Raw genomic sequence first — 14,643 nt, 5'->3', positions numbered from 1 at the left:
ACTTGTTGATGGTTGAACCTCTTTCCAAATTTACATAATATTCATTGGAATCATGTTGGTTAGCTTCATTACGTTCACAAAATCCTTGAATAATTTGTAAATGCTTTGAAGAACCTTCACCGTCCCCATCACCTCTTGATCTAGTAGGTTGTTTTGTAGCTCGTAGACTATTACAATCTGGAGGTTTAAGCATGATAACATCATCAACATCATGTCCTCCTATAACAACAATCGGAGAACCAATGGAAGGGCTATCTATCACTGCAAGGAAGTATAAATATGCATTATTTGAAATATGAATATTTATGTATTTATTTATAATCTCTCTCTCTCTCTCTATATATATATATATAAATAAATATATATACATATATATGTTTATTTAATCATAAACTTTTTCATTTTTAATATCCATTTATTTATTTATTTTTATTGATCGTTTGTTATTTATCCATATGATTTTTTCTAAATTTTCATGTATTTCTTCCATGTTTTAATGTATTTTTATTTATTTTTTAATCTCATTTTTTTCTATTTTACATCTATCTACTTATATCAACTTTTTCCTATTTTATGTTTATCCAACTTTTTTTTCATTTAATACTACACTATCTTTTTTTTCTCTATTTCATATCCATTAGTTTTAAATATTTATTTTTTATACCTATTTATTCCACTCTTTCTTTATTTTTGCATATATATATTTTTAAATACTTGTACTTTTATTTTATTTTATTTTTATAAATTCTAAATTATAAAATAGTTTTTTTTTTCTACTTTTTAAAAGAAATATAATATTAGGTTTCTAAATTTGTCTTTTTGAAAATTAACTTGATATATTTTTTAATTATTTAATTATTGTAATTTTGTATCGAGTTATTTTCAACTTTTCTCTTTTTTAATTACTTTTATCTACATTCTTTTTTTGCTCTACTATTTTATTTTAATATCTATCTATTTTATTTATTCCATTTAATTTTATGTGGTAGAGACAAAATATATAGTATATAAGATAAATATATAAAAGATTTTGGGAAAGATGGGGCTCTTAAGTATAAAGATGGGCCCTCAATCCTCTATTCTGGGAAACCAGTGCTTTTAGAAGTTGCTAAAAACTCCAGGACGAACAGCGTGATAACGAGGTCGCTCCCGAGTCCCCACTCATCAGCTGGAGTGCCTACCAACGGTACGTTCCTTTGTCTGCTCTCTGTCGACACTTCTCTTTGCGACATAGCCAGTGGCCTCTCTTGAATCTTGATCCTTGTCTTACTATGGATCACTCGCTTTTGGCCACTCTTTTAATTTTGTCTTTCTCTGTTGACGCTTCTCCTTACGGCATGGATGATGGATTACTCTTGATCTCGCCTCAGAGCTAACTGCCATAGCCGTCATTAGCACGTTTTAGTTTACTTGGAAAGCTGATTCACTTTTGCTCAAAGCCCAAAGGATGTAAATTTCTGAATAAGCAGACGGACCAGTCTTCATATCCTCATAGTATTCCATGGTTCGATGTACCTTGCTCATGCCTGAAACTGATGTGACTTAGTAAATGCAGGTTGACCTGTTGTTTAAACACCAGAGTCTCAAGGACGATGAACATGGGGGGAGGCATTTTGTTAAGGACTGTTGGTCGTGCAGCTGGTTCAACGACACCCACCGCATCAACTGCCTTTTGTTCAGCTTGTACTGGCCAAGTCCCTCGACCCTCATCCTTGCGTACCGTATGTCGTGCGTGTCAGAATGCTACCCTCTCTCATCAAGCTTCAGGAACTGTAAACCCAAATGAGTTTGATGATTGGGAGTTTGCCGATGACTTAGTATCCGACAATGTAAATAGGTCATTGTTTGCTCAAGATACTAGATTACTGTTTTCATCTACTCCCTCGGCGTCTTCACATTCTTCAGTGTGTGATGATACTCTGCCTTCTGATAACCGCGACTGGCATGTTTTTGGCCTCCCTCCGACTTTTGATGAAGTGTATGCGGCAACTACTGATCTCCAGGCGGCATTCATCGAGTAAGTCATCTGAATCATGATTTGATTTGTGATTTATTTCACTTTTGATTTTTGTTCATATTAAGCAAAGAGAATGCAATCATTATTATGAATACAGGGCACAATGTTGCTAGCTTCCAGGTTACCAACTTGCCAACCTTGCAGTGCTCTTTATTTAACTATCGTTGATGGCATTGTCCAAACCGTATGATTCTGGTACATGTTTTTTTTTTTTTTTTTTTGAGAGAGTAGGAACTTGAAATTACAACTCACACACCCGACTCCGTGAGGTGGAGCATCCGAGCCGGATAAGGGTGGCCAACCCATCATATGGACCATATGATTCTGGTACATGTTAGTAAACGTGTTTTCATGCCATGTTTTTTTTTTTTTTTTTTTTGAGAGAGTAGGAACTTGAAATTACAACTCACACACCCGACTCCGTGAGGTGGAGCATCCGAGCCGGATAAGGGTGGCCAACCCATCATATGGACCATATGATTCTGGTACATGTTAGTAAACGTGTTTTCATGCCAACTCACCATCTCCAAGGGTGTAAGCAGAAGTGAAGTTGAAATCAACACCTGAACATCAGTTTCCTGTGGGCGTGCTGCACATGGGTTTTAGTCCAAGAAAACAATGTCGTAACACACAACAGACAAGATTAAGAAAACCAAACCTTTGCAGTAGCTTGAAAAGGGCCTGAAAAAAGCTATTGGCACAAAAATTCTCATAGCCCCTTGATGTGCAATCTTCTGCAGCCCCCTGTAGGTGTCGAGATGCCTAACGCATCCTTGATGTATGCTGTCACCCGCCCTCTTCACTAAGAGTAGGAGCTTGCTACCTCTTCCTTTGTGGTGGGCATGCTGCTTTGTGGTTAGACGGCTACCTGTAATTGAAGTGGTAGGTGGAATCAGCAAAGACCAAAAACATGAAAACAAAAAGAAAGCAAATCTCTCTCTTTTTGAAGGCGGGTTTACTCTTACCAAAACTCTGTTAGAATTGTGCACGTAGATAGATAGATAGATAGATAGATAGATAGATAGATAGATAGATAGATAGATAGAGAGAGAGAGAGAGAGAGAGAGAGAGAGAGAGAGAGAGAGAGAGAGAGAGAGAGAGAGAGAGAGAGAGAGAGAGAGAGAGAGTTTGAGTTTACATTGTGGTCTTTCGCTTTTGGCTCTAAACATCTGTTTAATTGGTTGCCATGCGTCACGTGCTCTGGTGAAGTCATCAATTAAGTGTCCTAGGGCTCAACTTTTTCAGAGGATATGTGCTCGTGGTGGTGCAGGGTTTTAGTGCCTTACACCTACTTGTGGTGCTGTGAGTGGTCCTCTCACAGTGGCCCATGGGTTTGCTAAGATCTTCCTTCACATGGTGACTCCAATCTCACTAAAGTGCGCTAGTCCCTCTTTCCTTGCGGTCTTTCGCTTTTGGCTCTAAACATCTGTTTAAATGGTTGCCATGCGTCATGTGCTCTGGTGAAGTCATCAATTAAGTGTCCTAGGGCTCAAACTTTTTCAGAGGATATGTGCTCGTGGTGGTGCAGGGTTTTAGTGCCTTACACCTACTTGTGGTGCTGTGAGTGGTCCTCTCACAATGGCCCATGGGTTTGCTAAGATCTTCCTTCACATGGTGACTCCAATCTCACTAAAGTGCCCTAGTCCCTCTTTCCTTGGTAGTGCAATGTGAGGTGGTTTTAGCAATGAGACTTTCTTGCTAGTGCCTATTCTCTTCATAAGACAAATAGTGTAGAGTAATCTCCATAAAGGTAGAAAGAGAAGTACATTTTAAAGGATTATTGGTGCTTAAACTTTTACTATGGATTTTAGTGCTAGTGTCAGCTTTTGGTTCACAAGTGTCGTTATCAATTGAGTCGTTGATGAAGTGGTCGAAAAATACAATACTTAGTTTTTAGTGTACGTGCAGTGAATGTCCATTCCGGGCCCATGCCGTGGTCCGAATGCGTTTGAGCACCAACCGTTCAAAAATGCCATTCCAGCCTTATGCTGTTTCAATATGTGTTTCAAACAAAGAACACGCTCCGATTTTGTTTCGGAATGCATTTCTATGTTGTTTTGGTTGTCAAATGGTTGTTCCAAGATTGGAAAGTTGCCAACAACGAGGTTTTAAAGGGTTTTGTAAGGATTAGTTCACCCCTTTTTGATAATTTTGGGGGTCCTTGTGACCATTTAAGCCTAGCTCTTCAATAGAATCTCCATTTAAACCTTCTCTAGGCTATCTATTGCTCTCGTTTCGGTTCCCCTGTTCATCACTCCGGCCCCCCAAAAAAAAAAGAAAACCCCTTCACTTTTCCCTTACCTTCCTTTTTGGATGTTCTCATTCCCGTTCCCCATTCCTGTTTTCGTTCCGCATTCCATCTTTGTTTCAACATGAATCGATTTACCCCAGCCTAAAGAGGAGCCTAAAAAGGAGACCAGAACATGGACCAAAACGCCAATATATATATATATATATATATATATATATATATATATATATATATATATATATATATATATATATATATATATTAAAGACAACAAACAGTAGGGAGCGTAATTTCCATTGTCACAAGCTGCAATAAGCAAGTACTTAATGACAAGACCGATTGGCAATTAACAAACATGAGCAATGCGATCGACCAAGCTGTTTCAGAGTTTAAACATTCAATTACAACAAGGTACACGCTACAACAATTGATGTTAGTAAAATACTAGACTGTTAAGCTATTGGAACTCAACAAGAGCATGTAGATTCTGAAATCCAAAACAATCAAGAGTCAAGACTCGTAATGAGTTATAAATACAGTGCATGATACATCAACGCTTCACCATACAAAGGACACTTCACCATACGAAGGGTTCCCCCAAAGAAAACCCTCAATTTTACATTCCCCCAAAGAAAACCCTCAAAATTTTACACGGGCGTGTTTAGTCATGGCGTGCCAGTGCAGCATGATATGTTTCAAGCGTTTTGAAATGCATGTGCTGAAACGCTTGGGCATCCAGGTATGTCTGCTTCAAGAGAGAAGCAACATAGGCATCCAAACATTGTCATTGAAGAGGAGCACAGGGGAGTGATCACCGGAGGTGGTGTGTGCAAGTGGGTCGTGGTCTATTCTACTCCATCTATTACACTGAATTCATATGTACATTTGATGTGCTAGCTCTATCATTACCCCTCCTTTGCACACGTTGGGCTGGGACATAAGTAGTTGTAACCCAAAAGCTTCAAGGTAAAGCTGCAATACATTTGGTGACTCTGACAGTTCATGCTCTTCCATCCACTTTGCATCCATAGGCGGATAGTTCTTGAACTTCACCAAGTAGCGTCTTACAACGTGTCCTTTAACTTTTCTATCCTTATGTGCCAAAACTTGCTCAGGTACCAGGATCTCATCAAGTTCTTCAACTTCTGGCTGATCATCATCTGGCATATCTTTTGGCACATCACCCACGAAGGGTCTTAGAAGACTCACGTGAAACGCATTATGAATCTTCCATGCATCGGGCAATTTCAGCCTGTAAGCCACATCGTTGATCTTGTCAGGCACTTGAAAAGGCCCATAGTAACGCATGCTGAGCTTAGGAAACAGCCATTCCTTGCCCTTCATTTTCTTTAACCTTGCCTTTTCGAACCTTAACAAAACCCAATCACCAGGTGATAACAGCAATTCACGACGGTGACGATCGGAAGCCTTTTTCTGCTTTGCCCGAGTCTTCTTCAAGGCAACTTTAATTTTCCTATACATTTCATCCATGTTCTCAACATATCGATCTGCCTCAAAGATCTTGTCCTTTGTATGCAAAATGGGAGGAACTTTTTTGCCGCCTTCAATAATCTCAGAAGGTGTTTTGTCAGTTGACGAATGCACCGTATTATTGTACGTATACTCAAGCATAGGAAAATTTTGTTCCCACTTGCCCTTATTATCTGACACATAGCATTTCAGCAGATCTAAGACAGTAGAATTAGTCTCTTCTGACTGCCCATCCGTTTGTGGATGAAACGAAGATGAGAACTTGAGCGTAGTGCCCATGTTCTCAAACAATCCTCTCCTGAACAAACTGGTCATGCGAGGATCACAATCACTGACTATCGATTGTGGCATACCATGGTACGGTACTTAAACACATTGTACATAAACAAGCGTGCCATTTGATCAAATTTTATCTTCTTCCTGACAGGGATAAAATGGGCCTGCTTGCTGAATGTGCAGATATGGTCCATATACCATCATTTCTTGTTGGTGTTCTTGGAAGATCAAAGATAAAGTCCATAGCAATGCTTTCCCATGGCTTATCCGGAATTGGCAGTGGTTATAACAACCGTGGTGCTTTTTGCTTGTCAAACTTGACCTTTTGGCAAATTATGCATGCTCGCACAAAGGCATCCACATCTCTCCTCAAGGTAGGTCAATAGAAGAATGTCTCTACCGCTTTAACTGTCGCATCAATGCCACGATGCCCCCATACGGTGGCCCGTGGGACATGACTCTCTTCCATGACCTTATGTTGCAATGGCCTAGTGACACAAAGTCTGCCATGCATCATCATAAAACCATCTCTGAGGAGGTAGTGCTCATGATGTTGCCCCTCTTGCAACTGCTCAAAGATCCTTGCAAAATCTTCATCAATAGCATACTGTTCCTTCATGTCATCTAACTCATGATGATAAGGAATTGACACAGCTGAAATTTGTGGCTTCCTTGATAACGCATCAGCCACAACATTCTTCTTGCCTTCCACATGCATAATCTGGAAGTGGAACATAAAAAGAATGTATGCCCATCGCATATGCTTTTCGGATAACTTTGACTGTGTCAAGAAGTATCGCAAGGTCTGATGGTCTGTCTGGACAACAAAATCAACACCTAAGAGGTAGTGCTTCCAGCTAGAAAGCGCATGAATCACGGCCAAGAGCTCTTTCTCACACATTCTGAAACGGCGTTTCGGACGAGTCCCGTTCCCGAAACGGAGTCGGGAACGGAACACCGTTTTGGAACAGGGTGTAACCTGAACGACGTTCCGGAACGGGGGGGGGGGGGGGGGGGGGGGGGGACATGGTGGAACGTGAGGTGGAATGGCGGAACGGGCAAAAGTAGGCATTTGGGGGCAAAAAAGTAGACATTTGGGGGCAAATTTGGGGCTGTTTGAGGGACATATTTGGGGCAGTTGGAGGGTAGGTTTGGGGGCAATTTTGGGGTTGTTTAGGAGTCGATCTGGGACTAAGCCGAATGGAGGTAATTCAAGTCTTACTTTAGTTGACCGTTCCGGCCCCGTTCTCGTTTCGGGCCCCTCTCCTCCCCGTTCCCGTCCCATTCCGGACCCTCCCGTTCCCGTTCCCCGTTCTTGTTTCAGGTTAACTATGCCAGTGCAACCTTCACCTTGCGCGAGGGTGGAAACAAAAAACGCTGGCTGCCTTGCTGCTTTCCACAAACACCAAAGCTGAAAACTGAAAACGTTGGCTGCTCTGCTTCTCCTCTTGGCGTTTTCACAATCTGCAACTTGTCTCAACTGAGAGCTCACTTGCTCCCTTTATAGGTGAGGGACGGGCCTTAAGTAATTATTAAGGCTTAGGTAGGGCAACTGCCCACCAACTTTTCCAACAAATAAATAATAAAATGATATGTTTAAAAATTGGTTTAGGGGTCAAGATTTGGGTGCAACTGTTGCACATATGCCCACCTAGAATCCGATCGATGCGGGGAATGGCTTGTTGGATTCCTCTAACCTAGAACTACATGCACGTCATGCTAGATGCCCACCGCATTGTAATAACATCTGTCAAAACGCGTATACAAACCATTTATGCAAGAGGGTTCCAAAACTGGAAAACCTAATCTAATGGACTTGTCTGGTCATACAGGTCTTGTGAATAGGCTCACAAAATTGCCGATACTAATCCTCCTAGGATTCTAGGAAGAAGGGGAAAACTGGCTCTGGAACTTGGTGAAGCACATCCTATCTAGGAAGAAGGGGAAAACTGGCTCTGGAAGTCGATGAAGCATGTCCATGTGGCACACAGCCAATGTGCACGTGACGCCATCACTAGCCTCTTTGGACTCCCAAGTTGTTTAAAACCTACCATTACACTTTTTCTCGGATTTTTGAGGCTCTTCCCTTGTGGTTCGTCTTGATTTGAGGAGGAGGTTGATCACGTGACTTCAGCAACCATGGCTCCAGCATGCTTAAACATTACTAGAAAGCGCAGTGGAGACAACTACGCTCATTGGAAATTGATTAGACGGCTATCGTTCGCAAAGGCTCGTGGGATATTGTCAACGGCATGGAGTATACACAACCATGTGGTAATTGCACTTATGACGGAAACCTTTCCCGCTGTCTAGACATAGGAGATTAGAGGAGCACAAGATATGGTCAAAAGGGGAGATAGCCCTAGTGGAAAGAACTCAACCTGATACAATATGCTGGCAGCAGGGATCACTTGTTTATGACGAAACTCGAGGCAAAACCTTCATATTTTGTATAAATGTGCTGCACATATTCCTCTTGAACCAAACGCCCTTGTTTGGAATGGACTACTACAAAACTGCAGGGCTTCCACAGCTTCTGCAAGCTCAAATCTTAACACAGAGGACTTTTAAGTGGGGTTCTTTTAAAGGGTAGGTTATGATTAGATAAAGTTCTGAGGTGAATTTTATATATAATTTACACTGGATGCAGAATTTGATAGCTTTTCTGCTGCCTGTAGGTCCAATAATGATCATCACACCAAAAGTACATCCTCTTGCTCCACAGCTGTGGAACGTGAAGCATTCTTTCCACAAGCAAGCAACAAAGGTAGTGATTCTGAAAAAGAACCCCATTCACCACATTCTGGTGAATGGGTTGAGCCTCAGCTCTTTTTACCAAATAAAGCAATTGTTCAAGTTACGAAGAGCCCTGTTCATGAGGCATTTCATTTACTACAGAATGACTCGAATGTCAAGGTGATACAGTTTTCAATATCTTTATGAACTTAGCCTTGTTTTCATTGATTGCTTATGAATCATTGCTATTCACATGCACAGGGGGCAGTCATGTCCATTGCTTCAGACCCAGATGTGTGGCATGCCATGATGAGGAACGAGAAAGTGCAGGAATTACGACGCATCTTTGAGAAATCTCAAGGTTCTCTTGCAAAAGTGACTTATCAACATTGTTATTTCTGCTCCTTTAATGCGTGTCTTCTGCCATTTAATCTATTATTCTGGTCTTTAATGCTTGACTTCTGCCATTTAATCTATTATTCTGGTCTTTAATGCTCGTCTTCTGCCATTTAATCTACTTTTCTGGTCTTTAATGCTTGTCTTCTGCCAATTGGTTTATAAGGAAACACAGCCTGTGCAATTGCGAAAGTTTCTAAAAAGCATGCAGTCCGAGAGATGGATCATAGAACCTTAAAGTTGGCTTTTCTTGGATAGTATCATCGTTTGACTAGGCTAATGACTGTTAGCAGTCCTAGATAAATAAGCTTAGGTTGCCTCTTATCTACACCTACCTGCGTACGCGCGTTCATTCATTTTGTACATATTTGCATGCATTTTTTTTGTTTGTGAGTGTGTTTGCGTGCGGGCGTGCACGTATTGTGCTAGAGGTTTCACTTGGTGAAATTACTGAAGTTTGTTGTCACTCACCAATTCTTCTTCGTCATGTATGCTTGCAGGAACAGGGAAGCTTGACACAAGCCCAATGCCTGAGCTTCCGTCAAAAGCTGATAAAGATGACGATAAGGATGACCCTTTTGGTAGTGTCTTCTCTGCATTTCGGGTAATTGGCAATATGTCAATGCAACTCGTGTGCCAAGTGCAGGATGACTTATCCAAATTCGTAAGGAACGTGTTTTCTTTGTTGAGTGGGGCCAATTATCCATCTGCAAAAGAAGACCCTGCTGACAAGGCAATGAAATCCACCATGATGCTTGCAGTGCTAGTTGTTGCTGTGGTGCTCCTGAAAAGGCTACCAGTTTGACAGCAAGACTTCATACCAATCTCAATTCAACAAATTCGTCGATGAATCACCTTAGGATTGTAGATACTTGTTAAAATAGATGGTTCCTCTTGTAAATACATGTTGGAATTCTTTCCTCATATTGCGACTGCAGTAGACTCCATAGGCCACTCTGCTAGGGAGATTTTGATTCGCAATTGACCATTTATGTTTGCAATACTGTTTTGGCAAAATATGGCTTGGTATTTGTCTCAAAAAAATGATTCAAAGCTTTTTACCTTTTCATGTTATTAAGGACTGGTTTCAACAGTTTTGTATAGATGGGCATCGTCTTAGCTTCTGTTTTTTTTTCTTTTTTCAAGAAAAAATCCTTCTATTAGTTAATGAAAACTGCCCATAGGGCTACATCCACCTCTGCAGGAGAGGGCTACAACAAGCATGATGGGGAGACTCTCCCAATGAAAAAACAGCATATATACAATGAGGCTAAATCAAGAGATGGGAGGAGGGAAGAGCCACACAGGTGGACAGTAGTGCCATCTGAGCACCCCCTGGACAATGGTGTAGAAAGGCCCAGGGCGCCAGAGTCGAAGGAAAGCCTCGCGGCGCTCCCGCATGCAGTCGGAGCTGCCCTGTAGTCCCTCAAGCTGTCCTCTGAGAGTATGGATCAGCTCTAGCCAAAAGTCACGAACAGTCTCTGCTGGTGGCACAGGGCGAGCCTCAAAGATGCGGAAACAGCGGGCCCGCCAGATGAACGAGAGAGCTAGGCCGTTGATGAGCTCCCAACACTCCTCTCTCTCACTGCACCACTCCTGTGGAGTAAGATCTGTAGCAGGTTGGAGTGTAGGTCGCCCCCCCTGCATCACTATCATCCTGCTAGTGGAAGATAGCTCAAACTGAAGTGCCGGGCCCGTGAGGGTGGACCAAGCTGCTGCCCCCCAATTGTACTGTCGAGCTGTGGAGAGGGCAGGCATCAGCCGAAGAACTCGTAGCCACACCTGCTGGGCCGAGGGACAGTCCCAAAGACAGTGACGCTGACTCTCCACCAACTGGTCACAGGCTGCACATGTGGCCGAGAGACCACTATGCACAAGCCAGCTCCCTACTGCTGTGGCTCTGTGTGCAACCAGCCACTGGAACAAAGTGACGCGCCTTGGCTGTCTGGAGTCCCACAGCCTCTGCCAAAAAGCTGCCAAGAACTCGACTGTGAGGCCCTCCTCCTGCCAATGACGTGTTGCAGCGGGGCGGGCCTCTCTCTGTGCTGCAAGTACATGACGTCCAAGCCGAACAGTGTACTGAAAGAAGGGGACTCCTGAGCGGTCTACAGAAGAGAAGGGGTCCCTCCATAGCCACTCACCAAGATCCCACTGTACTCGTGCCAGTGGATAGCACTCCCAAGCCCATAGCCTCCAGTGTCCTGTCTCAAGAGCTGCTGGGTCAGGGTCTATGACGCAAGTCCTCCCACAGATGCCCACAACTCGGATCCTTTGGAAACAGCACTCTGCTACTTGCGGGGCCTCTACTGCAACTCGCTGTAATCGTCCCCCACCCTGAAGCTCGAAGAACAGGGCTGGGACAGTCTCTGAGCAAGCCCTGACTGAAATGAGAACCTCCAGTCGTGTGAAGGCTCCCATCCACCGGGGTGCTACTGGCTTGAGAGGCGTGAGCCACTCAGTTGGAACTGACTCTGAGATGTCCTGACACATGCTCTGCACCCCTCTCATGCCCTGTAGTTGGACAGCCTGCACCTCCTCTGACAAACCTGTGAACTCTAGCCAGTCACCTAGAGAGCGCGCTGGACCTGTTGCCATGGGACCCCAAGAAACATGAGGCCGACTCCCAACCAAGTGGCCACTGAGTGCTAACCATGGGGTTCCAGACGAGGGGCTGCCGTAGGCGCTCCTCCGTGCACGTCGACTGTCTCTGCTCTAGGCCATGCCGTAAGAGCTCCCAAGATCGAAGCAAACTCGCAGCGAATCGGTCCTCCAGTCTCCTGCTCAAACCAACTTTGCGCAACTCTGTAAAGATCCATCTGGTCGAAGGTTGCCAAGGGCCTCCTGACTGAGGCACCCTGGCACGAAGCCTCTGCAGCAAGAACTTCTTCTGGGGCTCCTCGCCTGGAAGAAGTCCTCTGACGACGAACTTCCCAAGAAGGGCTCTGCTTTGCTGTGCTGGATCAATGATCCCAAGCCCTCCCTGAGAACAAGGAAGTGTGATGACCGACCAAGCCACCTTGGCTCGGGCAATCTGAGTGTCGCGACTTGACCAAAGGAAGTTCCTGATCAGCCTCTCTACCTGGCTGATACAAGAACTCGAGAAGATCCAGCAAGAAGTGATGTACCACACAGTCACCAACAACACCTGGTTGGCAACTACTACTCTACCAGCCAGCGAAAGTCGTGCTGGGCTCCAATGTAACAGCTTTCTCCTGATGGACAGAAGAAGAGGAGCAATCTGTTGCTCGGGGGACAAGTCCAAACCAACCTAACAACCCAAGTACCGAACTACAGTCCTTGGAGGAATCCACGTGAAACCCTCTCCTACGTGAAACCCTCTCCTGGCATCCAATTTGGCACAGGAGCACTGCCAACCGAGAAAGCCACTGTCTTTCTCCAGTTGATCAGTGCGCCCGATGCACAGCAGAAGGTCTCCAAAGCCTGCTCACATCTGTGTAAATTGGCCTCCTGGCCCTCTAAGTACAAGGCTGAGTCGTCGGCAAACTCAGCGTCCAGAAGCTCATCTCCCCGTATAGGGAGTGCTAAGCCCCTCAGACCAACCTGCTGTGACACCAAAAATCTGCTCATCGCCTCCGCATAGAACAGAAAGAGAAAGGGGGCAAGAGGACATCCCTGTCCGACCGATCGTGTGAGCATGAAGCGCTCACCTCTGCCTCCTGCCAAAAGCACCTGACTGTACAAAGCTGACACCCCTCTGATCCAAGCATCTGAGAAGCCCATCCTGCGTAGCGTGCCCTTTAGAAAGTCCCAGTCAACTCTGTCGTATGCCTTCTCAAAATCGAGAAGAATCACAAGGTCCTCCCCACGGAGTCGTGCCAGGGCAGAAGCCTCCCAGAAAGTGAAGATGTTGTCAAGGGTACTGCGTTCCTTGACAAAACCTGTCTGAGTCCCATGTATAAGGCTCTCCAAAAGTGCAAGAATTTTGTAGGCTGAGTTGAGGATGGTGATGGGGCGCCACTGTCGAATCTCATCCAAGGAGCCACCCTCCTTTGGAATGAGGTAAATCAGGCCCTCACTCATGCTATCCGGCATCACTCCTGTGTGTAGAATGTATTGAAAGGCACTACAAAGATCTGGGCCAAGCAGGTCCCAGTACTCCAAGAAGAAGCTGGGAGTCAGCCCATCCTCACCTGGACAGCTACCACGGGGGAGGGCCCTAAGAGCCGTGAGTAGCTCCTCAAGCTGAAGAGGTATCTCTAGCCTCTGGCGCATCTCCTCAGTCACAAGACAAGGCATCTGTGCCCAAACCTGCTCCTTGCATGCATCTTGTCTCTCTGACTGGGGCTCAGCCGACAGTAACTCATGGTAAAAGTCAGTAGCAACTGCACGCATATCCTCGGGCTCACAAACAATTGACCCATCGGGTCTCCTCAACTGATTGACCTTGGCATGCGAGTGCCGAGGTCCCACTGTCTCAAAGAAAGCACCTGTCACTTTGTCACCCACCTGAGTCCACTGAGAAGCCTGTCGGTGAAAGGCAAACTCATGGCGCCTCTCCTCCATGCAAGCAAGCTCTTGTCGAGCCTGCTGTAACTGCTCCTCCAACCATGGACCATCTGGATGCTGCTCCTGCATCCTCTGTAGTGAAGCAATGCCTCGTTTGAGACGCTGCTCCTCTCTCGCCGCAGCCCGTCGAGCCATAGACTCTTGGAGAAAAAAGTGGCTAAGCTGAGCTAGGCCTAAGGCCACTCTGTATGCAGGTAGAGCTTGGCTGTCCATGCCCTCTGTCCAGAGAGCCTCTACCCTCTCTTTGAGTGCTGAGTCCAACAAGACCCGCTCTGGGATGTGAAGCATCGTGCTCCCACTCCTCTGCCTGTCTGCCACTGTGAGGATCACTGGTGCATGGTCCGAGAAGGATGTCCCTGCCAGGATGTCCACTGATCCCCCCAAGTCACTGAAGTGGTCACTAGTGTAGAAGTGATCTATCCGCGATAGATTCACTCCTCCCACTTTGCGGTCCGATCTAGAGAAGGCAAGACTCTTTGGAGGCCTCACAAAGCCAAAATGTTGCCATGTATCCGAGACCCTCAAAGTCATACACAACCTCTCCCAAGCTGCTAACTCGACTCCATGCACAGTAGCATGGCCGCCTCCGATCCTGTCAGAAGGGTCCTCCAACATGTTGAAGTCCCCTCCTACTCACCAATGGTCAGCCTGTGGCAAAGACTCAACAATCTGTGACCAAAACTCTGCACGAGCACTCGCCTCATTGATGTTCAGGAAGCCCACAAGGCCACCCTGAACCTGCATAGTAATCCACTGAGCCCTGCCTGGCACAATAATCCCTCTGCCCACAATGGCCTGTTGCAATGAGTCCGCAATAGTCATACATACCCCACCCTGGATGCCTCCAAGCCCAAAAGCAGCTGACCAAAAGGTATCATAACGTCCACGCAAAATCTGACCACATCGCCGAATGCGGCTCTCAGACAAATGGTGCTCCTGAAGCATAAGG

At 44.9% G+C, this 14,643-nt stretch overlaps 1 protein-coding gene across 1 annotated transcript; it reads left to right on the top strand.

The window, feature by feature from the left end:
- Nucleotides 1–1,048: 1,048 nt before the first annotated feature.
- On the top strand, nt 1,049–10,184 carry LOC147447130 (uncharacterized). The gene is made up of 5 exons (XM_086523022.1): nt 1,049–1,186; nt 1,556–2,017; nt 8,714–8,951; nt 9,033–9,132; nt 9,668–10,184. Exons 2-5 carry the CDS (start codon nt 1,593–1,595, stop codon nt 9,970–9,972), a joined length of 1,068 nt encoding a protein of 355 aa, XP_086379148.1. The 5' UTR covers nt 1,049–1,186; nt 1,556–1,592; the 3' UTR covers nt 9,973–10,184.
- Nucleotides 10,185–14,643: the final 4,459 nt, after the last annotated feature.

Source organism: Adiantum capillus-veneris, chromosome 11 (assembly GCF_014529385.1).
Source record: "Adiantum capillus-veneris isolate H3 chromosome 11, ASM1452938v2, whole genome shotgun sequence".
Taxonomy (NCBI): domain Eukaryota; kingdom Viridiplantae; phylum Streptophyta; class Polypodiopsida; order Polypodiales; family Pteridaceae; genus Adiantum; species Adiantum capillus-veneris.
The sequence above is the reverse complement of the archived record's forward strand: the minus strand, read 5'-3'. Positions and strand labels throughout refer to the sequence as shown.

Excerpts from the sequence above, each read along its gene's own strand:
- LOC147447130 (XM_086523022.1), top strand. The coding sequence starts at position 1,593 with ATGAACATGGGGGGAGGCATTTTGTTAAGGACTGTTGGTCGTGCAGCT. Across the intron at positions 8,952-9,032 it reads AGAATGACTCGAATGTCAAG|GGGGCAGTCATGTCCATTGC; the intron begins GTGATACAGTTT and ends TCACATGCACAG. Across the intron at positions 9,133-9,667 it reads CATCTTTGAGAAATCTCAAG|GAACAGGGAAGCTTGACACA; the intron begins GTTCTCTTGCAA and ends GTATGCTTGCAG.